Raw genomic sequence first — 24,481 nt, 5'->3', positions numbered from 1 at the left:
TTATACTGTGAAAGTGAAGCCCTTGTAATCTTGATGTTTATTCCTTTATTGTAAAATGATAGGTAATATGTCTGTAGAATCTTTACTAATGGGAACAGCTGACTTCCTAGATACAAAGCCAATTAAATTGGAGAATTTATCAAGTCTTTATATCTAGAGATGCCGTATGCTAATGTTGATCCATGTATCTCGCTGAGTGACTTTGACATAATTCTATTTCTAGGGAAGTTGCTACACAAGTTAAAGAACTTCAGCCAACTTCTGCTAATTTGAAAAAGTCCGACTCAATACACAGAGGGCAAGATCAGAATGTCATTGAGCATTTGAATCACAGTCAAGGTACTTCACTTGAGGTGTTGCCACTTGAACAATCGAAAGGTATTAAAATTGGAGAAAAATTATGTCATTTGCTTTTTATGCTATAGGTGTCTTCTCTTGACCTGTTCACTATTTCATGGAATACTTTGAAAAAGAATCTCTTGGAGTTGAGCAAACTGAAAACAGAGAAAGCTTGTGGGTGACCTTGTGTTCCTAGATTTCTTCCCAAGCTTTGTACCTAAAGTACAAAGCTGGACAGGAAGCTGGTGAAAATAGTGTTTGCTATAAAATACTAGAATGCTAGTAGGAATCTGAATTAATTTCAGCAACTTTACTTGTGCAAAAAGTGCAAGTTGTTTTCTGCCCCTTTCAGCAGGCGTAAGTCTATGAGATTGTATTTTAACTGTGTCTTTTCTTGCCCTGTTCCAACCTGTAGTAGATTTTTAACTGCAGCTGTAGAAGCTGGAAACATATTTTCCTAGCGACATGATGCATGAAAAGGTAGTTTAGAATACTTGCTGTGAAAACTGTTTTTTGAAGTAGAGAGTATTGGAAGCAATATAATATTCTGTAACTTACTTTAAAAGTGTAGCTATTGATATTAAACTTGTTTGGGTTTTTTTGCTAATGCCAGTCCTGTGATTAAATACTGCATGTTTCTTAAAATTCAGTAAATATACTTAGTAAATACATACTTTTAGTCATTAACCTTTTCTAAGCTTAACCTGAATATTTGTGTAGGTTTTCATGAGATGAGTATATTAATAATTTAATAGGGAATGTGTTCAGTTAGAAAGTACTATGGCTTATAATATAAATGGGCCCCTATAAAATAAAGTGGTGTGTGGCTTCAGTCACTTGTTATGATAGTCTTGAAGAAGTGGTAGTAACTTTGGCAACAAAAATCATGATGCTCTGGAAAACAGTTTGCCCAGTTTTGATAGTGCCCGATTTTATTTAGTTAATTGGTTTTAACTTGTTGTTTATTCAATGTTTTGAGTTCGAGTTTTGAAATTGCTTTTTATTCCCATCTATTACTTAAAAATTATAAGCCTTTTTTGCTAAAATCTCTATGTGCATACTTGTTCACAATTGGCTTATGGGTGGTTATAACACAAAGATGAGTGGAAGCTGCTTACAAGTTATCCAAAAAAAAGAACTGGCCCAGTAAGTGAAATGCAGCAGTGGAACAGAACACTTGTTCCTACCTATGCTAGTTCAATCTGGAACCACTTCCTTTTTGGCACTGTGTTATAGAAATCCCTAAGCAGTTATTGTCTTTCATAATTTTTACAGTTCCAGTGCTGATGAAGCCCTGCCTTGTTAATTACTCCCAGATACTTTAGATCACTATTACATGTAAACTTTCGCATTATGCTAATGTGTATGTTTTTGGGCTATTTTTATGGTATATGCCAAGACCTTTTAAGATATTTGGTCTGCTGTTGTCTAGAATAGTTAGCATCTAGTAGTATAAGAACATAATAAAATACTGCTTACACCACATTCTTTTGTTTCAGATCTGTCAACTGGAATATGCTTCCTTCCAGACAATAAGAATAACAAGGTGAAAGCTTTTCTAAATACAGTGAAATTAAAGGTTTTGTAATGTTAGTCATGTAATCGACTTAAGTCTGTGAGAGGAGGAGGGAGTGAATTGAAGTGTGTTTACTGTCTTATGTCATGTATCCCTTAAATATGTAACAGTGCTGAATGTGTCATGCCTCCCTTTGCCTCATTTTGCAGATCACTCAACATAATTAGTACCATGGGAGTATGACTCCACCTAATCTTTCTCAGTTGTGAGAACTGTTGTTTGCTTCTAGCCTCTGTTGTCTTGTAATCCTTTATCAGGACCTTACATTTCATCCCCATTATAGTTTAGCCTAGTGAAAAGCCTTTTGGAATGCTTTTGGAAACTGAAGTAGACAGTATCAACCTGATTTGACTTGCCCCTGTACTTGTTAATTAGTTTGAGGTGTATTAGTTCAGGTGGCTTCAGTGTCCTCATCATTAAAAACTACGCTATTTGTAGTAGAAGAACACAGTCTTCCTTCTGCTCTGTGTATGGTGTGTGTGTTTATCCCACAGCTAGCAAATAGCTACAGGTATCAGCAGGTAGGGCTATACTTTGAATGTTTTTGTGTGCTGTGTGTAGAGAAGCTGACAATTACGGGCACAGATACAAGGCAGACAGGAATGGGAGATCTCATGGCGCTTATAGAAAATATGCCTCAAGCTGTAGCCAGATGCTGTCCAATATGTACTCCTTAATTTGTCAGCTGGTATTTGCTAAATTGATTTAGTTCTCTTCCATTTGATTTTTCTAGGGGCCACAGTGGTCAGTGAGTTGCAGTTGAATGCTCACAGGCTGTCATCTGAAAACCCTAATTCAAGTTCCTCTCAAATTCTTTACTTTCTGAACTTTGACATTTTTGATGTCTGTCAAAGATGAGGTGTTAATTACAAAGAATGTGAAACTAAATCCAAAGCAGATATTATGTTGTGCTGTTTTTAAAATCATTCAGGTATATAAAAGATACAGTATTTACAGTTAGCTCAATTCAGCTGAAACTCTACTTTTTAAGTAATTTAGTCTGCTCATTTGAAGAAGCAGTGTTTTAACAGCACAGGAAAGTATTGAGAGTTGTCTGTACTTTTAAGTTGGGATTGCAGCTTAATAAAGGGGGGAGCAATTTTTTCAAGAGTAAACTCTTTAATGCAATGGTTTAGTACTTTTTTTAGGTCTTTGAAGTTTGGTGTCATTGGGATGCTTTTTCCCTCTTTCTCCTTTATGATCCCTTTATTTCTTGCTGTTCCCATTCTGGAAGGTAGCAGGCAAAAGTCCATTGAAACTAGAATGTTTGCTGGGATGAGTTAATTGTTATTAACTGAATTTATACAGTAGCTAGTAACTCATAGAAACATTTCTGTATGGCTGCTTTTCACAGGTTGATCCATCTGAACCATCTGAAGAACTGGTAGAAGGTGGAATTTCAAGTGATCACCTTAGCAATAGCCTTTCCAGTTTCTTGGAAAATGAGAAACTCACCTCTTTTGGAAGCTCAGAAGAAGATTCCACTGGTAAGTGTGTTTATAGCTCTGGGTAGCTGAGTCTAGAGTTTTGGCTTAATGTTATTGCATACTGGAGAAGAAAGGTATTGTTTTACTGAAATATTTAATACAGGATTACGCTTGATCAGAAACTAGTATTAGGAATAGTAAAACTGTTCACTGGGAAACTAGCTGTTTTAATATTGTAATAGGAGTAGGTGAGCATGGGATTTGTCAGAGAAGATCACATTTGGAAGTTCAATCTAAAATAAACATCCATCCTGTTACTGTGAATCAAAAATACAGGTAAAAATGTGGGCGTTTGTTTAATAAAGTGGTAACCCTGGCTACAGTTTCAGTTTAGATTAATCTAAACTAATCTAGATTTCACTGTGGTGAAAAACATGTACATGCAGTTAGAATTAACTTTTACGTGAGCTTCAGTTCAGCTCTCTAGATGCCAAACATGCAGGTGACACCCAAGCTGAAAGTCTAGTTTATGCTCAGGGACAAAAGTGAGAGCTTGATTTTTGTGTACTAAACAAGAGTTTTGAAGTTTCTCTGCCCTTCCAGTGGCTGCTGCTGAAGGACAAACATTCTGCTCTTTATTAATGCACTTGACTTTGCACATAACCTGAGGGATGACAGGTTATGTCCTCAGATGCACCAAGAATGAGGAAGGCAGAGTGATAAATAGGTTTACTGCTCTCTTGAGATCAAGCAGCCCTGCATTCAAGTAGAGTTAATGGGAGTTAAAATGCTAGCATATAGTCGTCTTGTTTTGCTGTATATCACTAGTCATGGAGTAAGACAATTACATGCTTCTGTGACCTGATTATTTTTACCTGAAAACCATGATAATTCTACTCTGAGTGTGTGAGTGTGTTGTGAGACTCGGTGTATTAAACATCATGGAGTTGCTATGAAAGTATGTCAGGTGATATTAAATGTTTGTGAAAGGTGAACAGGATATTTTCTTCTCTTCCCACAGATGATGATATTGATGATGAAGAGTTCTTTGATAACCAACTAGAAGCCTACTTCGAGCAGCTGATGCAACCAGAAGTGGCAAGAGGAGACACTGGCATACAGAAACTGTCAGAATGCTGTACAGCGCTGAAGCTTTCTGAAAATGGCTTACTTCAAGTAGGTTTAAAGTAAAGTTCAAAGCTCAGCATGTGCAATGGCAATTGACAAACCCAAATATTGCCCAACAGGTAACATGTACAGCAAAGGATTATTTTTAATTTTGAAGTTAGCAAATACAGCTCTTAACCATAAACGGAGCTGTTTGAGTGGGCTTCTGACTTTTTCTGCTCGCTCTGCAAGGTTTTCCCTGGGGAGGGGGGGAAAAAAAAAAAAAAGGAAAGGAAAGAAGCTAGGGAGCTATTTTTGTGTTTTCCTCTTCCTTGTAGTGCAGAGCTAGCAGCTGATTCACTGCTTGTTACAGAAGGTCTTGCTGTTTATGAGATAAGGTGGAATTAGGCAAAGAGCTGGCTGTCCTAAGAGCATTAGTCAAAAATGTTTGCAGCAAAGCTGAAGTTTCCTATTATGGAGTCTTCTTTATTCAAAGGTTTCCCACCCCTGTCTAACCTTGCTCCTCACACTTCTCTTTGTCCTGTGCATAGCTTTCTTCCTTCTCCTGTTAAGCAGTTCTAGAGATCCATGTGCAGTCAATTCTGTTATTTGATCTTGCAAAGAGGGGAAAAAAATCCTAAACCCACAGAGAGGATTTCTGTCCCTTCTCTGGGATGATGGAGACTTGCCCTCAGAGAAATCCTGTAATTCACATAGCATTAGGAGTATTTCCTTAAGATGGACTTTTTCTGCTGGACTATGTAATACTTCATTTCTTGATCCTTATTATAAAAGTAAAAATTGCTTTTGGAGTTTTGGATTGTTCAAGTTTAGTGTACCTCTGAGGTGTTCTCTTGAATGCTTTAAAGTATAAGTGTTTCTTGCACACCTTGCTTTTCCTCTAAGCTTCCTCTAAGTAGTGTTTTTTAATGTGAGAGGTGGTAAAATGTAGATAAGCATTTGGGATCCTTTCAAGTCCATTAAGGGAAATTATATAATTGGTAACTAATCAGAAGTCTCTACGGCTACCATTGGTTTGTGATGGTATGATTTTATTTCTGGTTACCAGCTTCTGAGTGCAAAGAATTTTTGGTGAAAGATGAATCTCCACAAAAAAAGCTAATACCCATAAAATGCTTGCTTTATCGTGTCCTGTCCAGCCCTAGTAAGCTGGTCAGCTAAACTGAAACTAAGGCTGTCTTATTTGTAACTTGTAATATCCAGGAGATAGGTCTATTGTCTGTGTAGGAATTGCTTAATTTTAGTCTGATGGTTCTGTGACAAAACTAGTTTAACTTGTTGCTATTTGTTATTATTGGTATAGTTTTAACTGTAACTGATTCTGTTTCATTTTTTGTTTCTATAACTGTTAATGTTACATGCTGGCTCTTCTTTTCTGTCATACAACTAGTTTATACAATCCTTTTAATTACTGGTTTATTACCTTCAATAACAAGGTCCAAGGTTTTACTGAGCGTATAGCATCACAGAGACTCCTTTTTCCAAGAGAGTAAATAATTTGCTCAAATCATTTGTCAGTGTGTGAGCTTGACCAGAATGGGGAAGTGTGGTTGACTTATATGGTTAAATCAACTGTAGCTTTTGAAATTTCCAAAATTTCCCTACTGATATCAGAGTTTCCAAGCTGTGGGAAGTGATATGTTAACCCTGTAGAAGTAGTTTGATTGCTGATCTGTGGCTGTATGTGAAGAAATGGATAGGTGGTTGTTGAAGAGTGAGAATAACACAGTTCTGCTCTCTGATCTCAGGTCTTCTCTATTTGTGTAAGATGTTCCTGCTTCATGGCCATTTGTCTATGGCAGTGGGGTAGGTACAACAGGTTGCGTGTAGGATTTGGAGTTATCAGCCAGAAGAGGAGGAGGAGTAGCATGGTGCTCTTGTTAAAGGGAATGAAAGGATGTGATATGAGTAAGAAGAGATCTTCATCTTCTTGCTGTGTATGCTCTTGGAGGCAGATGCATGCATGGATTGGCATAGCCAGGAACTATTGTCCTTGGTGGTGCTAGCGGCTAGAGATGCCTCTGACAGTGGCACATGAGCAAACAAATAATGATAATCTCTTTACTAGAGATTTTTTTTAACATTGTAAAAAAAACTGTAGTGTCATTTTTTTCCATATATTTGTTCTTGTGTAACTTAAAGGAGAACTTTCAGGTTCCTCACACTTACCAGCCTGTGACAGGAGTAGACTCTGGAAATGCTAGTGATGAAGATTCACAAAATCAAAGGATAACTGGATGTCCTGTGCAAAGAGAAATGCTGCCCAGAGCAGTACAGCAACTGGTATGTGATGGAAATTGTCATTTTAATTTCTGTTTGTCACAGAGAGTAAGACTATAGAAGATGGCATTGTGTTTGAGAACTCATTAGAGGTTGAACTAATAACCCAACGTTTCTTAAAAAAAAAAAAAAGTAAAAATACCACTATGGTTTTATATATATTTTTTAGGTGTGTTTTTCAAACATAATTAATTTGGATTAATTTGTACCTACAACTGTTAGCACAAACAGTTAATAAACTGCACTTCTGACACTTTTCAAATTATCATTGTTTTCTAAGAATTCCGTGACTCCTGGACATGTGCTAGAATCCTGTGCTGCTGCTGAGCTGCAATTAGATTCACTTTATCTTCAGTGCAAGGACAGTCATAAAGCTGATGTCTCAGATGTTCTTCCAAAGCAAGAAATACAGTCCTCTCAGTGTCAGGCTGCTGCTTCTGATGCCGAAGTACTACACACATCAGGAGGATTTTTGGGGCACCACACCACTCCTGAAGTTCCTAGTGCAAAAGCATCTCAGATAAATGCAACTGAATGTGAAGTCAGTCTTCTTGATACTTACCTATCTCCAACTGCAGACAGCTGTGAGAACATAGGTTTAGCTACAGCAGACAAAGGTTGGTTGGTTTAGATATCTGTATGATTGTGACCAGACTCCATTGCATAGAAAAAGAAATAAAATCGTAAGTTAGGCATTTTGCTTTCGTTGTGCAAGATGGTAGTAAAAACCAATGCAGCATGAAAAATGCTGACTTGTTTTTATTTAAAAAATACTGACTGTTGTATATTGCACTTAACTGTTATTTATTTGATGATGAAACTAGTTTAAGTTTGTAGTTGCAGCAACTTTAGCTGTGTTGGTTTGGTTTTTTTTTAACTTGTTGCTGACTTCCAGCAAGTGAATGCCTTAAAAACTTAAAGACTTTGCATATTCCTTTTAATTTTAATTAACAGTGTGGCATTTGCTATATCTTTCAGATGATGTACCACACAGCATTGTCTATCAAAATGAAGAAGGCAAATGGGTGACTGATCTTGCATATTACACTTCATTTGATGAAGAACAAGATTTAAATCTGTCTGAAGATGATAAAGTAGATGAGGAGTTCATTACTGGATGTATGTAATCGTTTTCCTCTTTAGTTAGCTGTTGTTACCTGTAATAGCGTTAAGCAAACTATTTTTTCTTTTTTCATTTCTACAAATCAGTATTTGGTGTTGCAAAGCCTCCAGGCTTTAGATACAACAAAGTATTTGAAAGCTGATGTTGATAGTTGATAATGATATCATCATTATTAGAAGTTATAGCTTCTTTAAAAGTTTCCTACTCTTCCCATGTTCCTGTGTTTTGTTTTGTTTCAGAAAGCATTCTAGCATGTGTCACTGGTCCCTATTGTATGAGCAAAAGTAAATCCTGTAGTTGTCATTTCCACAATTTTTCCTTTGGTCTTTAATCATTGTTATCCTTTCAAGAAGAGAAAACAGCAGTCATATTCTGTCTTCCATGATGGTTACAAGACAGGAAATAACTGTAAACAAGAAATTACTACAAAATCAACTAGAATGTGCAAAACGCTGCTGAATTCACTAGCTGGTGATTTTTTGAGAAGCCCTTGGGAATGTTTTGATGCTGAAAAAATGGTACTGAAAAATGTCGGAGCTTATTAGAAGGCTTTAGGGGACACAGCTTTTAACAAATTCCAGGTCTTTTTGAACCTCTGTTTACTTAAAAGTTGTGCATTTTCCTTAAGCTATCTCAGACTGATCTTCATGAGTCTGTATGTTTGTCATAAAGGCTTGGATAATATGTGTGTAGGGCTGTAGACAAATCAATTCCTTACCAGCAAAATATCAGATTCAAGCAAAAGTATTTCTCTTAGACTCTTAATAGTTTCTGAAGCTTACATAGATATGAATGGGCTAATGTATTCTAAAGACATCCACAATCCACTCAAGGTTTTTCTTTCTTTCAAAGAGAATGCTGTATATGTTGCTGTGTAGAGTTGTTTATTTTGAATGAGTAATCAACCAGGGCTGATTGGTTGAAATGTCTTTCAACACTGTAGTGGTTTTCTGCTGGAACAAGCAAATGTGATCCAGTTTGGTAGAAACTTCCCTATCTGCCATGCCAGTAAAGCAGAGTTCCTCCATTATTTTTCAAAAGCCAGGATATTTCAGATGCTTTTCAGCATCTCAGGATTAACCCGAGGGTTGTTAAGTAATTAGAATATTTGACTGTTGTAAATTTTTTTAAGGCTTCTTGGCTTGTTCCACCATGATGGATTTTAAAAGCAATTCTGCTTTTGAGCTGTTTGACTTACCCCTTTATACGGTAGAAGACGTGCTTTCAGACTCAGTATGGTTAGCATTTTTCTGGCTGCTAGTTTGCCTGTCTGTCTGCAATGCTCAAGTGCGATGCTTGACAGCTGAGAGATTTTATTTGTAGGGACAGAAAGGAAATGTTACATCTGGTGCTTCTGAGTCTCGTTTATGACATATCTATCTCTGTCAGCAAACTGTGCGCACAGTGTATTCTTTTATAGAATAGTGCAGGATTGCTCACTTGACAGTTTGGTGCTTCAGGAAGTCTTCAGAGAGCTGTATGGCTTACACAGAAGTTTAAGTAAGAACTGATATTGACTTTAGAGTTCAACTGTATTTAGTTGATAGTGCTAGGTTTACTTTAGGAAATGCAGTTGGATTGCTCGTTAAAGTTGTATTCCACTTTGTGTCTTTCCTCAGAGTATGCATTGCTACTTCCTATACATAGTTTTATGGACAACAGCCATGTTATTGTCCATTCTTGACTTATTCCTCCATTTGTCCTATGCCCTCTGTGACTGGGGATGCTGTGTGTATAAGGCCACATATTTTGTGAGTTTTGGTGGGCTTAATGAGACATTAACATTGAAATAAGGTGGTAGAGCAGTATCTCTTATTTTAAAATGTTAATTGTTCTGTAAATGATAATTGTGAAAATAATACAAACACTTGAATTTAAAAGTAGTATTGATTTATTTGGCCTGTTAATTTGCACAAATATTTCATGAACTGGTACAAACCAGTCTGTTTCTTTTGCTGCAATTCACCATCTTGATTAAAATTTCAAAATCAAATGTATTTAAAGTTTCTTTGGAAGTAACCGTATGATGCTCAATTGTAGCTTCTATAGGTAGCATAATTTATGAAAAGTTGTAGTTTGGTTTGGAGTTAAGGCTGTGGGATACTTTCTTTATTTACCACTAAATTAGTAAACTAAATGATTTTGGCTCCTAAAGATCCAGAGAGTACTTTTTTAAGCCTAATTTAATATGAACATTTTTAATCATAACCAAATGGAATAACTCCTTCTGTGTCCTAAATGGTCTCAGACATAGAATTAGATATTGCAATATCTGTCCCTCAAAGTATAATGATGCAAAATAATAATGACAGCACATAACTTATGCCTTATTTTAATACATGTTCTCTTTGGCTTTAAGCTGAAGCAGCTGCTATGATTGCACAAGATCAAGAAGAATTTGAGAAAGCACACAAACTTGTGCAGGTAAGTTATGATTTCAGTGTAAACAGAGTAGTTCTCTAATTTATTTGTAAGTTACAACTTCTGAAATCTCTTTGTTTGCAGGGAGGAAAAGTAGACATTCTAAATGCATCTGAATTAGCAGATACTTCATGGAAATCAGCCAATAGCTATATTCTACTGAGAAACTCTGATCTTGATAAAGACGCCAGTTATTTACGGTTGTCTTTGGGGGAGTTCTTTGGTCAGAGATCTGAAGCTCTTGGTTGTCTTGGTGGAGGCAGTGATGTAAAACGGGTACGTATCTTGATATTAAGGCACAATGCAAGGACAAACAATGCAACAACTACAAAAACAACAACAAAGCACTACTTTGGTTTTGTTTTGGTTGTGTGTGTTGTTTTTTTTTTTTATAGATTGTAATTAATTCTTTCCGAGAAATACTTTTCTAAGTTCACTTGCAAGGGAAATTCTCCATGTGTGACACATCCGGGTTGGCTTTTCTTCCCCACTTGGAATTTCTGATGTAAAGGCTGGCTGGTGTTATCAATGAATCTTGATCTTTACCAATTGGTCAGGGTTAGAGAGAAAGTACGTCATATACAGGGTGCACACTGGAGGTCCAGGCAAATGATCCACATAATAGTTGAATGAAAAGCTGCTCAGACAGGGATATTTAAACAGTGAGGGTATCTTTGAATGACTATCAATAGTTGATGTGCTATTTAGACAAACACCCAACTTCAGTAAAAATATAATTATCTCAACTCTTAACTTACCAACATACTTCTGTATGCTTCTTGCATCTGTCTGATACCTGTCTCTTGTCTGCTGTTGGTAAACAGTATCTCATCCATGTTGTAGACCCACAAAAAAAGTGGGGAAATGTGTACAATGGGAGGAAGAAGGCAAATGTCCCTGCCCATGGAAGGGGGGGTGGAACTAGATGATCTTAAGGTCCTTTCCAACCCTGACTATTCTATGATTCTATGATTCAATGCATGTGTAATTCAGTCGTGTCCTGGTGAATTGGTAGAGTTGGCATGTTCTATCCTGGCACATTCAGAGGCTGAGTGGCAGAGCATGCCTCCAGGCAGACACAATGAGAGCATATCTACTTTCTTTTATCTAACTGATATAAATAAGTTAATGTATATATTGGAAGTATATGTATTTGGATTAGGCATTGGCAATGCTAAGAGGCACTTGTTATTTCTCAGTGGTATGATAGCCAAACTCCAACTGCTGAGGCACTGTGGCTAAAACTGCTTTGCAAGCCCAGTGAGCCTATTTATTAGTGATTAAATTTACTCATGTTGTATTCCTGGATTTTTTTTTTTTTTTCCATAGCCATCTTTTGGTTACTACATTACATCCCCGAAGAAAAGGCAGCCTGTTGCTTTGCTAAGGCAGTCTGATTCATCAGGAGATGACTTTGGCCAAGAGATTTCACAATTATCTGAGGTGTTTCAAGGTAACTGACGAACAGAACAGTCAGCCCTAGACTTTGGTCATAACAATAGTTAAGAATTACCTGTATATAGCTATGAAAGACTATAAAGACTAATCTGTGATAGAAAGACTCTAGTTTTCATTTGCCAAATATCTTTTTTTACTGTGAGTACCTCCCCCACCTCTTCCCCCTGAAAAACACAGGACCTAAACAAGTATCAAGTACTACCCTGAATTATCTTGGATATTTCAACATTTCTAGACACTGGATAACTACCAGTATGTCTTGTAATAATTTAAAGTCTGTTCGGAGTTGTTCTGTTGAAAAAGCTGTATTGATGTGGTACCAAAACCCAACCACCACCACCACCAAAAAAAAAAAAACCAACCCCAAAACCCAAACAAACCAACCACCCAGAAAATTGGTTTGTTTGTTTATATAGATATAGAGGGTATAGAGAAAGAAGAAAAACAATTCGGGTTGTTGAGCTGACAGTGTGTGCATAAGCATGGTTTACTTTTTATTCTGCCATCTTTAAAGAACAATAAAAAGTTACTCTATCATGATGTCTGCTTATTGTAAAGTAATGATTTAGAAGATTGCTCCAAAATTATATATGCAAAGATCACAACATGTAAATACATGTTTATATATATATATATATATATAAATACATGGTGTATATATATCCCTATCAACTTAGGATGTTATGTTTGGGTTATGTTTAGAAAGGGTGGGTGCATTTTAAAGCATCTCTACTGCTTTTGGTAGAACTGTGGCAATACCAATCTTTGTGAACTTGCTTGTACAGACAGTCCGGTGGCTTAATTAAGTTTTTGTGTTAGTGAAAAATACCCATCAGGCTTTCATAGAGCCCACTTTGAAACAGCTTTGCAGCTATAATCTTCCTAATGCTGAGACCTTGCAAGTACTATAAAGGATTTCTTAATTATTATTATTTAAATAAAATGTTAGTGTACTTAAATTCACTCTACAGCAACCTAGACTTTTGTCAAAGAATACCAGGAGTTCATTGAGTTCATGACCTCTGTTTGGTTAAATCATAGTTATAATTGTTTTTTTGAATAATAGAAAAATATCCTAATATGCTCTTCAGTATTTTGTGTAAATGCTAGAGAAGGTAGGTATTTGGGTCACATTGTGGCTAAAATATTAATAGTTACTGCCATCTGATTTTAAGTAGTACTGGCAATAATATTCTTTATCAGGAATACCAGTATAGAATTCCTGCTTACGGAGCAGTAGGTGGGGAGGTAGCTGAGAGGTCAGCAACTTGAGAAGGGTGTTACTTCAAATACAAAATACGTCCAAACCCCAAATATCTGCCATAAGAACAGAAGGGGGGGGGGGGGTGTGGGAAGAAAGAAAGGAAGAAACAAACCCAAACAACTTCTTCCCACTCTCCTAAACCAAATCCAAACTAAAAATATTTGTTGTTTCATACTTACTTCTTAGCCATCAGAGGATCTTTAAAAGTTGGTTTTAGTGTTCTAGGGAGTCTGGATGTTTTCTTTCAAGCAGGAACTCATTTGTCAAAATGGTAGCCTCTAGATCTCATATAAGTAATACCTCCTAGTTGGAGTTTGATCTCCTGATCAGGAAGATTATTTATGGTTTGCTGTTTGTCCTAAACATAATCCTTCAAAGTCTACAGTCCATTGCTATCTCAGTCAAACACTGTCTCTAGCATAAGGATATTGGCTTTACTCAGATTCAACTGTTGTAGTTAACTACTGGAGTTTGGTCTATGTTTATATTATGTTGTAAACAGCGTTTTATGAAAGTGTTTAGCTTATGCTAATTTGATAAACTGCCTGAAAATAAAATTTGAAGAGTGTGAGTATGGTATTCATAATGCTGTTAATTTTGTGACTTGAATGTAAACTTTGAGTACTGTACAGGAAACAGTTGATGCGTTTTGATTTGTGCCTTTACAGCAACTCTTTTTTTTCTATAAAAAAAAGAAAGGGAGTGTGTGTATCCCAAGAATGCTGATGTTTAGACAATTTCCTCACTGTAAATTAATTTCCTGTCTTTTTCTTTGTTCTTAGGTGACTTAGAAGCACAAACAAAAGAACATGAGAAGTCTACCAGCTGTGAGAGTGCATGCGATAGAATGGATACTGCAGCTGAAATATGTGAAAGTATCAATACAGAAGCTGCTACCAAAAACAGAGCAAAGGTATTTCTAGTATTTTTCTATTAAGTGCAACTATGAGCTTGAACAAAATCCTAATAACTTCAGTTGTTATTGTTTCTTTGAATGTAGATAAATTTGGACTTTCTTATCAGCTCACTGCTTTTTATATTGATCAGGTTCTCTGGGAAGATACTGTGTATTTGGTCACGGTAAATTGTCTACTGTTTGTTCTGATGGGATTTTACTACACTTTAGGATTTTAAAAGTTTTACAGGAACTAAGGCTTCTGAGCACTCAGTCTTTGATCTTTAAAAGAAACCAAATAAATTTGTGGTGTAGACTTAAAAAATCACAACAATGAGAAATATGCCTATTGCAGTGTTTCTTTTTAACAGGCAATTAAAAATGTGGCAACTAGAAATGTTACTACAGTACCATATACCAAATTGCAAAATAATTAAAATAAACAAAGTGCAGAAGACAAAACACTAAAAAATTATCTTAATTTGATGCTTAACTCATTTGGTTTGTTATAGGATGGAATTCAGAAAGACAAGTTTGAAGACAGCCAATCTAATCATTCTGACTCCGTTCTAAGTATTAGCACAATTGCATCTGCTATTGCTAATGCTTCCTCCAGTGCTGATCCTTCCCAGTTAGCTGCTATGATGATGGCACTCTCCAATAAAAGTAAAAGAACATGTTTCGTTACTGGAATTGTTAAAGAGAAAGTACCTCCTGCTAATCAGACATTATCCAGCGATGTGGACAATAGTGCATTTGATATGGAAAAGTACCTCAAAAAAACAGATGAAATTGGACATGAAAGTGAGTGTGAGAGTGTTGTAAAACATGAAGCATCTGATACGTTTTTACTGGGTAAAGATAAAAATAAGGATATTCTTTCAGAAGACTTCATAAATAATCATAGCAAGCAGCAAGAAATAGAGAAGCGATTTCTGGATTATTTTAATGAAGAAAATGATACTCAGAATTTCTCTAGTCTGTCTGGTGTTCCCAACCATGAAGATGTGATTGCAAATAGGGCTAAGTATTCAGACAAATCGTCAGATTTAGCAAACAGTAAACACTTACAGTCACTGAATATTGATCTTGGATCAGATAGGCTCAATACCCAAACCTCACCTACTGGAAATGAAGTACAGATATGTGGAATTCCTTCAGCAGCAGAAATGGAAGTGGCACAGAGAAGTCCACTTCCTTACCAGACCGACAATCTCAGTAGTAGATGTATCAGGGAAGACACAGAAACAGTAGATCAAGCAACAAATGCTGTTCCTGAGTCATGTAATGATTTGGAGGAGAGAAGTGCAGGAAATACTTTGTCACTCAGCAACTTAAAACATGCCAAGCCATCTAGAAAATATGTCTCGGTAAGTCCTACAAAAGCAATGCCTACACAGAGATTGAACAGCGATGAAAAGAAGCAAAATGCAAAAATAGAGAAGAGAAACAAACACGCCAGTATTGCTTGCAATGGGAATGCTAAACATGTAACTTTTGAGAAGCTATCCCCAACTTCTCAGAATAGTACTGGTAAGTAAACCTATGTAAATGTAACCAGATGTTAAGGCTTTTCTTGACAGTAGACTTGTTCCCTGTGCTTAAATAGACACCATTATTAAATTCTGTTTATTTACCAGAACATAAACCTGTTGTACCTGAATGTGACCTGCAGTCTCTGGAGGATGAGCAGTATACCTTCAGACCTTCTACTTCACCACTCATTCACTCTTCTCCTAGTGAGACTTCGGGAACAGGATTTTCAGGGTAAATTCCTTGGTCCAGGTTATGAGAATTATTAATGCTTCATAAGGATTTTTGAGGGATCAAGTTTTAGTTTGAATGTTGTCCTTGATCTCAGTTTATAGAAGATCTTTATTAGGCTAAGACTTCATTCTTCAGACTAAGCTTTGTGTTTGCTTCTATTATGTTTATGGGGAAGCAGTCTTAAGCAATTGTTAATTTTTTGTTTTCCTCACTGGCCTGATGAGGCACAGGTGCTGTATGTGTATGTATGTATGTAAGCACATTGATGCTTCTGCTCAAGATTATCCAGTATTGCAAGAATACAAAATACTCAGCCTCTTAGGTACATTGGATACTTAAACCTTTGTGATGATAGAGCTATAACATTCCATACTTATTAATTGTTGTTCTAGTGTAATTTATCTTTTACAAATAAAGCTATTTGGTTGGGGGTTATGCTGTTAATTGTAACAAAGCTTGACGGTGTATTAAGATGTGCTTTTTAAGGTTATAACTATTTCACTCTTATTTCTCTGCTTGTTGTGAGAGAGGATGGGTAGAAATATTTGTACTGCTTTTGACCACTTCATATTTTAAAATGGCCACTTGTGCCTAAGATCTAAGGCTTTCTTAGTGACAGAAAGGGCAGTATTACTTAAATGAGCTCCCATAACAATAAGTGTTGTATAAATGATAAGATTACAACTAAGTTGATTATGTAGTTGTAAACATATAAACATGACCAGTAACCAGTGACTATATACATTCTTCTAAGAAGAGGAGGCAATGATTTCTTTGCCTGAAGTTCACTGTTTGATATTTAGCTACAGTTAGTATTGTACATGCTCTTAGAATTATAGGCTGTCTGGCGTTTCTCAAAAGTTAAAATGTGCAGAAGTATGTGTATTTTTGCAAGCATATTATATAGGCATTAGGATTTCCAGTTAAAAATGGTCAGTGACTTTGTTTTTATGTCACTATTTCTTGTTTGACAAAGGGGTGAGAGATTCTGTGTTCTGAGGTATGTGAAATGAAGAGAATCTCAGCAGTAAATAGGAAATAATAATGTGTGGTGCCTGGGATATTGGATGATTTCATTTGACAATCTTCCATTCAGTTAGATATGACTATATTGATTCACTTTTTTAATAAGTTGTGTTGTTTCTGTGACCTCAGCATCTGAGTAGAGCTGTGGAATTCTGGTGCCTTGCCTTATGGATTTATGTCCAATGGAAATGAGATTGTGTACGTCAAAGCGAGAATTTGTAAAGGTTAATTGAGATCTGATGTCTTATTTGTACTGACTGTACTAAACAGAATGGCTGTGGAAGTTGACTTTTAGAATAGTTTAGCTAGTGTGTAGCACTGGTTTTCTTGGGGGTAGTGTTAGAGATACATTCTAATACTGACATACTTTGTATCTGTTTTTCAGGTCTGAAACTGACTTTATTAGCCAGTCATGTTATCAGGAATCTTCTTGCAAAGAAAGTGTACTACTACCTCAGTCGTTTTACTCAAGTCCTACCATGAGCAGATTAACCTATGTCTCTGCATCTGACAGTACCCTTAAGAACACAGCTATAATACATAATCCGGAGACATACTGGGTAAGAAAATCCTGAACTGTAGATACATACTAATTCCCCTACTTTAAAACAAACAAGACAACACCTCCCTCTAACCTCTGAACCAAACCTTAAGTGGTCAAAATAATTCAAAGTTAGAAAAGCTGTGAGGGTTCATAACAGTTCAGGGCATGCTGTGCACAGGGAGAAGGTATTCTGATTTTCCCCCTTTGTTATTTATTTTAGAAATGTAAATTCTGAAATAGATTGTGTTAAATGCACAAACTCTAACGAATATAAACATAGTAAAGCATTCAAAGAACTACTCACTTCTGAAGAAAGTTAGACTTGGTGTATTTTTGCCCTTTCATTTTTTCCTCTATTTCTTGATAAGGAGTAGTTTGCAGGATCTGTATCTGCTTTCATCACTCCTGAGGCTCAATTTCTGCTCAGCTTCAGCTATTAGGAGAATACTTCTGCTTTTTTTTTTTTGTCACGAGAAATGTTTATAAATGCGTGTTTTGGCTTTAACTTATTTTTTCAGGACTGAAGCTGTCATTTCCACCTCTGACAGTCATTCTGACAGATCTTACTGCTTTAGCAAAGAGTGAACTTTGAGAGCAGAACTTTTGTTCAGACTTGCAATATTATGCTGATTAAGATAATTGGCATTCTTTTATCTAAATCCATGGGCCCCTTGGACTCTGGAATCTTTCTATTATGCCTCCCCCCTTCCAAACTGTGTGGAAATGTGGATGGAACTTAAAAATAGAAATGCTATCTATTCTTCTTTTATTATTGTTTTTTAATTTGCACAGGGTGAGGCTTTTCAGGACTGGTGGTTAGTGAAAGCTTAGTGAAGCCTTCTCTTTTGTCTAAAGGAAGGACCAGTAGCAATGTTCCTTCATGCTGAAAGCATCAGGAAGAAGGAAGCATGTGTCTTGGCCTATAGCCCATTTTGTGCTAGGTCTGGTTGCACAAGGAATTATCTTTTTCATCCTGATGTTTCCAGTGGGAATCGCAGCCCAGCAGGAAGGAACCCAAGGGCCAATTTAAGTGGGTATTTTCTTGTAGTCTTTGCTGGTATGGCATCGGCTCTTGGGTCTGTTTCATGTTTGAAATGCATATGCTTCTAGGTTCCTGTCATATCATCAAATGGATTACTCTTGATGCAGTAATATAACTGTCTGCATACTAGTTTGCCCCTCTGTCTTGAAAAGATGTTACTGTTTGAGTAGTCTTTGTTCCCTAGGATAGTTCAACAAGGAGATCCTCAAGTACTTTGCCAAAGTTTTACATTTGTATTATGAGTACATTGGTAAGTCCCACTTAGAACACAACAGTATTAATTTATTCCTTTGGGTTAGTGATCTTTTATGCTGAGAGAGAGTCTGGGAGATCTTAATCTCCTTTCTACTTGTTAAGAGCCACTTTCATGTCCCTTGCCTGAAGCTTCTTATAGACAAGACTGTTTATATTGATGTTATGTTCAGATCTGAATACTTACTGTGGCACAATCTGTTTAACCAGTAGTGCCCTCTCCTTTTAACACTAGGGTCAGGTTGTCAAAGGTGCATGAGTTTCAATTTTTTTTGTTATTCCTTGTTTGGTTGATATGAGCTGGTGAGCCACCTCACCTCAAGCAGTGCCCTGAATGCCTGTTTTAAAGGATTGTAACTTGCAGCTTACTTTCCTAGGACAATCCAAACAGCTACTTTTATTGCTGAGGATATTACATGGTATGGATTGTCTTTGGTCAGCTGTCCTGACTGTGTCCTCTCCTTACCTCTTGCCACTGCCAGCCTACTCTCTGAAGTGACAGAGTGAGAAATGGAGAAGGCCTGGACATTGTGCAAGTACTACTCAGTGATAGCTAAACCACTGGTGTATTAGCAATTTTGTTTTGCTCACAAATCTAGAAATATAGCACCACAGGGCCTGCTATGAAGAAACTAAACTCCATCCCAGCCAGACCCAGCACACCTAGCTAGAATGTGACTTCAGAGAGCAAATGGGTTGAAGTTCCAGGTTTTCTTTTTCAATGTGAAGAGCCACAGATGTTACAAAAGCAAGACTTGGCAAACTTGATTAATTATATTTGATGGCAGTACAGATATTAAGGTCTGTAGTCTTTAATGTACCCTATTTGCTTTTCTAAACTCCTTAATACTGCATATTTTTTTACTAGGGTGAAAATGCTGGTGAACTGAGCACAACAATAATTCGAGCGAGCCCAACTCTTTCACAGGAACAGACAAATGGAAATCTAGACGACCATGTGTGTCAAAGAAATAGAAAAGAAGCACTGCTTAGCACTGACCAGAAATCAGAAGAAAATGAAATTGCAGGTCTTCAGAGAAAACTTGATGATGTACTGGGTCAAGAAGTGTCCAAAGAAGGTTTTCCCGAGAATAGAAAGCAGCTTCCATCTATTCCTTCAAATGTAGCAGCAAATCATAAAGAGCTAGACTATGTTAAATCAGCTTTAACAAGTAAATTCTGCATCTTTCAGCCACTTTCTGTTAATCTTGATGCACAAGAAGTGTGGCATGATCAAACAAGCAGAGCACAGAGACAAGGATTACCATCCTTGAATATGTTACCTATATGTCCTGGCACTTATATGCCACTCAGTCAAAACTCAGCTGGTGAACAACATGTTCCAATTTCAAGCTTTAAACCCTATGTCACTACTTCTGAGAGTCAATCTTCTGTTCCCACATTGCTTACAGGACATTCTCTTGCAGCAACTCCATTTGCTCAACACCACCTGGGAAATATACCATCTACTGGAAATACAGTTTTATCTCAGTTTCATGGCTGCAGCTCTGGAGGTTTTGGCCTTCCAGCAGGGCTTCCTTGTTCTGGTATCCCAGCAGGACATGTTGAGAATTCAGTTATGGTAGGAATTCCTTTAGGTTCGAATATTGGTCCTGGCTCTCTTGGCGCAGCTTCACTTTGTAATCCACACCCTACTTCCTGGAACAAGAATATCTTAAATCTAAACTCATGTACTGGACAACCTCTTGGAACTGGTAGAAATGAATGGGAGTTGACAAAGTCACCCGGTAAGTGTGTTTTTTAGGGTGTGTTTAAAATACAGCTGTAGGCAGGAATGGAGATAGTGATTATGCTAATATTATAGTAAAAAAATTCAGAATGACTACCAAGTGTAACCACAATTATCTTTTATGCAAACCTTGTTATTTTAAAAAAGGTATCACTAATTTTCCTTATTTAATGATGTTTAATTCAGGGTTTGTTCTTATAGTCCCTTTAACGGTCTTAAAAGCAAATTTTCATAATCTGAAAGAATTTCAGCATTCTTCAGCATTCAGTGGTTTTGTGTTCATTTAAAGGAACTCTTTTATAGGAAAAAGAGAGATCTTAGCTGTAGCTCATGCTAGGCGAGACAAGTCATGCTCTGGAAATTAAGTTGTATTTTATCTAGAAAGTAGATGGCATTTCAGTCTCCAGCATAACTTGTGGTTAAGTGATCAGTTAAGCCAAAATATAGGGGGAGAGTGGGGGGCTTAAGATGTTCTTTGGTTCTGAAGGGGAAAGATTAGCTGCCAAGTGCCTTCTGTGCTTTCTGGTATTTCTCTGTATTAGCTGTTAACCTAAGCAATGCAAATTAGTGTTTTGTTTTAAAGACTTCATTGAACCTATGATATCCTTTTTTTTTTTTTTTTTTTTTCTGGCTAATTCTTGCAGTCAAAATGTCAAATTTATCTGAAAGAATTATTTTGACTATTTCAGAAATATTAAAACCAGAAATTTAGTAAAATATTTGAAGCAGAATTTCTCTTTGGTGATAACTGTTGAAGACCACAGTTCAGCAAAAATCTACTGTAAAACTACTTGGTATTTTCTATAGCAAAAAATGCCTCAACACCTTTTTAGGTAACAGTTATACTCTGGTAAAAAAAGATTCTCCTCTTTGGTCAGTGTAAATGCGCCAAGGTTGTTATAATATTTATATTCACATTTCCCTGAGTTGGGCTAGTATTGATTAAATTGTGAACACTGAGAATTTTATATAAGGGGTGTGTGTATATATATATGTATGTATATACACTTTGTGGGTTAGTGTCTGCATGGGATGTGATATTTCTGTAAGTGTTTTTGTTCACAACAGTAGAACTCCAAGTAAGATGTAGTTTAGAAACGATTGAAATTCTGAGTATCAAGCTCATGGAAAACATTCTTATGAAAACTGTAGGAGTCAAAACATTGCCTTGCCATAATGAAGCATTACTTAAATGAGTTTATAAACTTGACATGGTGGTGGCCTTGAGTGCTGATTTGCTTCTGGATACTTGGAACTAATAAAAGCATGTTTTCTTCCAAAGGCCATGTGAAAGTACCAGAAGAATTGAAGTTCCCTCATGCCTGTTGTGTGGGAATTGCATCACAGACAGTTCTTAGCATTTATAATCCAACTGAACGGTGGTTGCAGGTCAGCATTGGAATACTCAGTGTTTCAGTTAATGGGGAAAAGGTAAGAGATATTTTTTGACAAAGCTATAGGAATAATGCTATAATCTTACCTGGTTTCAGCTGGGATAGAGTTAATTTTTTTTGCTAGTAACTGGTACAGTGCTTTGTTTCGGCTTTAGTCTGAGAATAATGCTGATAACACATGGGTGTCACTTGCAGTCTGTCTCTCCTGCTAGAAGATTATCTACTAGTATGTTCACAACAGAAACTTAGAGAAATCTGCACTAGGATTTACTGGTGACCTTCATCCACTGACCTTCCCATTACTCCTCCACCATTCCTCTTCCTTCCATCTTTGTTGGCAGAAAGCACCAAGTAGAATTGGCTTTGTTAATTTAGTTAGTTTGTTTGATTATTTTGGTGCTGCTCTTTCTCAAAAATCAGTGGTTTATATATGAATTAATTTTCAACTATAATAAATACTATAATACCAGTGTTAATCTTTCACTATATGCTGGAAAGAAACCCCAGCTGACTTACCTTTCAGGCTGACTTATCTAAAGCTTTAACTTAAAAGAAAATGCCTACAGGTGAGTGAGATGGCAGTGGGACATGGATATGAAGGTGCAATAATTAATATTGAGCAAAAACATATATGAAATGTCTGTGCTGAGCAGTGGTGCCAGATAAATGTGGTATTTTGAAAGAAGCTATCCTCTGGCAAGAGATGTTGTAAATGACAGAGATTTTGTTTTTCAGATGGACCCTGTGAAATATCAATGTCTGGTTTTCAAGAACAAAACCATTGTAGGACCCCATTCTGCCAACGATGTGAAAATACTTTTCTTACCTTGTCATTCGGGGATCTTTCAGTGTATTCTCAATGTTTCATCTTGGCCAGTTTCTGCAGATGCAGAGACAATTGTTCAGGCAGAAGCTTTGGCAAGTAGGGTAGTTCTGACAGCAGTCGCCGAAAATCCTCATTTAGAAGTGAGTGTCTGCTTAGTGTGGGGGTTTGTGTGTGTTTATTTGGTTTTTTTTGTGTTGGTTTTTGTTGTGCTTTTATTTATTAATTTTATGAATATTCAGTGACACTGGAAAAGAATAGGAGTGCAAGGTTGTTCCATAAAGCATCCTGGAATTTCGGTGTGGGAGGGACTGTAGGAGAATGTTTATGAGAAGCTTATAACTATCTGGGAAGTTTTAGTTGTGGAAAAGCATCTAGCTGGAAATGAAAGATTCTGTCTGAAAAGAATAAATTACTTTTCCATTATTAAAAGAATAGATGAGATCTTAAACATCTAATGCTTTCCAAGTTTCTGCTATGTTGGATGCCATTGGGCATTAAAATGTAACAGTCCCCATTTATTTCCAAATTTAAGTATTTCTTTATTCTTTACATCAAGTTGCCTTTGTCTTGGCTTGTTATTATTGGCCACTTATGATCCTAGAGAATATTTTCTTAGTTTGGACTAACTGGAAATTAAAAGTAAGTGGATGTATAAAATGTTTTGCCTTGCATCTTATGAAGGACAACTAGGTGGGAGACAGTGTGACATAAAGAATTAAACCAGGCTTTATGTAGTCCTAAATTCAAGAGTATTGACAGGCAGAAATGGGTTTGATGGTACTTTTTGAGGTGCTTGAAGAAATTACACGATAGTCTGTGGTGTCACTGATGAAAGCAAAATTTTCAGTCATTAACCTCAGCTAACTTATTGTAATTTTTTTTTTCTTGGAATTTTATACTTGAATGACTTTCTACTTTAAAGTAGTCTGTTAACTTGCTTTGGGCTAAGTAGATGCTGTAAAGTAATGATATTCTAGTTGAATGCACATGAATGGATGCAATTTTTAATGCTTCTTCCATAAATTTTAATTTAATTTTAATGCCTTTTTCATATGTATTTTGGCAAAATCCATCATTCTTCATGTTCTTCGTGAGGTAGTTCATTCAAGCTTGCTTCATATTTAAATTAAATTAAACCTCTAAAGCTGTATCTCTGCATGTTTTAGCATATTCCTGAGATTAGAAAAAGCACCAAATAAAAGCTGCATTTTGCTGCACATCATGACACTCAAGTGTTCTTATGCTAGCAAAAATTAACTACTGCTTAGTTAAAATGTTATTGTAGCAAGTTAAAAATGAAGAAAATAACTAAAACTAACATTTCATGTTTGCTATCAAGAATCATAGTTTACACTTATTTCTGTTTTAAATTAGCAAAAATAATTTGATTGTGTACTCGATTTTAGTGGATAAATATTGCACTAAGACTGGCTTAATTGATTGAGGCAAAATATGTGGGAGATGGCAGATTGCATTCAACACCTTTTGATATCAAAGTAAACATGATTCTGAGATTCCGTCTACCCCTGGTAGAAGGTGTGTATTGTATGTTGGCACAACATTAAGAGGATGGAATCCTTACTTTCCTGGTGCTTTTGTATAGTAGTGTGTTTTGGAGGTTTTCCTTCCTTATAAGTTCTACTTTGCCTTAAAACCAGGTGGAAACAGGAAAAAAAGATTATCTGGATTTTGGTGACTTGAGTTCTGGCAGTTGGAAGGCTCTTCCACTAAAACTTATCAACAAAACCCATGCTTTTGTGCCAATTAGGCTCATTATTAATGCCGTAAGTACATAATCTTCCTGTACGTGAAAGTTAACTTCTTGTGATGCTAAGTTTTAGTACCAGAACGCTTTGTTATACATCATTAAGAAATACGGTCTGGACACTAGTTGTAAGATTCCTAAGAAATCTTTGATTAGTCAGGAAATTAATTGTTTTGTAGGGTGGTAATCTGATTCTGCTATATA

The 24,481-nt window shown here is 36.4% G+C and overlaps 1 protein-coding gene across 1 annotated transcript in view; it reads left to right on the top strand.

Annotated features, from left to right (window-relative positions):
- CEP192 (centrosomal protein 192) overlaps positions 1 to 24,481 on the top strand; it is a gene marked incomplete at its 5' end in the record, with an annotated part of 64,616 nt that overhangs the window by 3,074 nt on the left and 37,061 nt on the right. Inside the window, 18 exons of the mRNA XM_080611058.1 lie at positions 224 to 378; positions 1,839 to 1,885; positions 3,270 to 3,402; positions 4,364 to 4,518; positions 6,613 to 6,753; positions 7,031 to 7,367; positions 7,729 to 7,869; positions 10,233 to 10,297; positions 10,379 to 10,570; positions 11,624 to 11,747; positions 13,799 to 13,929; positions 14,424 to 15,444; positions 15,552 to 15,678; positions 17,090 to 17,264; positions 19,411 to 20,296; positions 21,575 to 21,723; positions 22,422 to 22,652; positions 24,171 to 24,296. Coding sequence (XP_080467184.1) covers positions 224 to 378; positions 1,839 to 1,885; positions 3,270 to 3,402; positions 4,364 to 4,518; positions 6,613 to 6,753; positions 7,031 to 7,367; positions 7,729 to 7,869; positions 10,233 to 10,297; positions 10,379 to 10,570; positions 11,624 to 11,747; positions 13,799 to 13,929; positions 14,424 to 15,444; positions 15,552 to 15,678; positions 17,090 to 17,264; positions 19,411 to 20,296; positions 21,575 to 21,723; positions 22,422 to 22,652; positions 24,171 to 24,296 — 4,336 coding nt within the window. The remainder of the gene's footprint in view (positions 1 to 223; positions 379 to 1,838; positions 1,886 to 3,269; positions 3,403 to 4,363; positions 4,519 to 6,612; positions 6,754 to 7,030; positions 7,368 to 7,728; positions 7,870 to 10,232; positions 10,298 to 10,378; positions 10,571 to 11,623; positions 11,748 to 13,798; positions 13,930 to 14,423; positions 15,445 to 15,551; positions 15,679 to 17,089; positions 17,265 to 19,410; positions 20,297 to 21,574; positions 21,724 to 22,421; positions 22,653 to 24,170; positions 24,297 to 24,481) is intronic.

The sequence above is a fragment of the Psittacula echo genome, assembly GCF_963264785.1.
Source record: "Psittacula echo genome assembly, chromosome: 2".
In the NCBI taxonomy this organism is placed as follows: domain Eukaryota; kingdom Metazoa; phylum Chordata; class Aves; order Psittaciformes; family Psittacidae; genus Psittacula; species Psittacula echo.
Note: the sequence above shows the minus strand (reverse complement) of the source record. Positions and strands in the feature narration are given on the sequence as shown.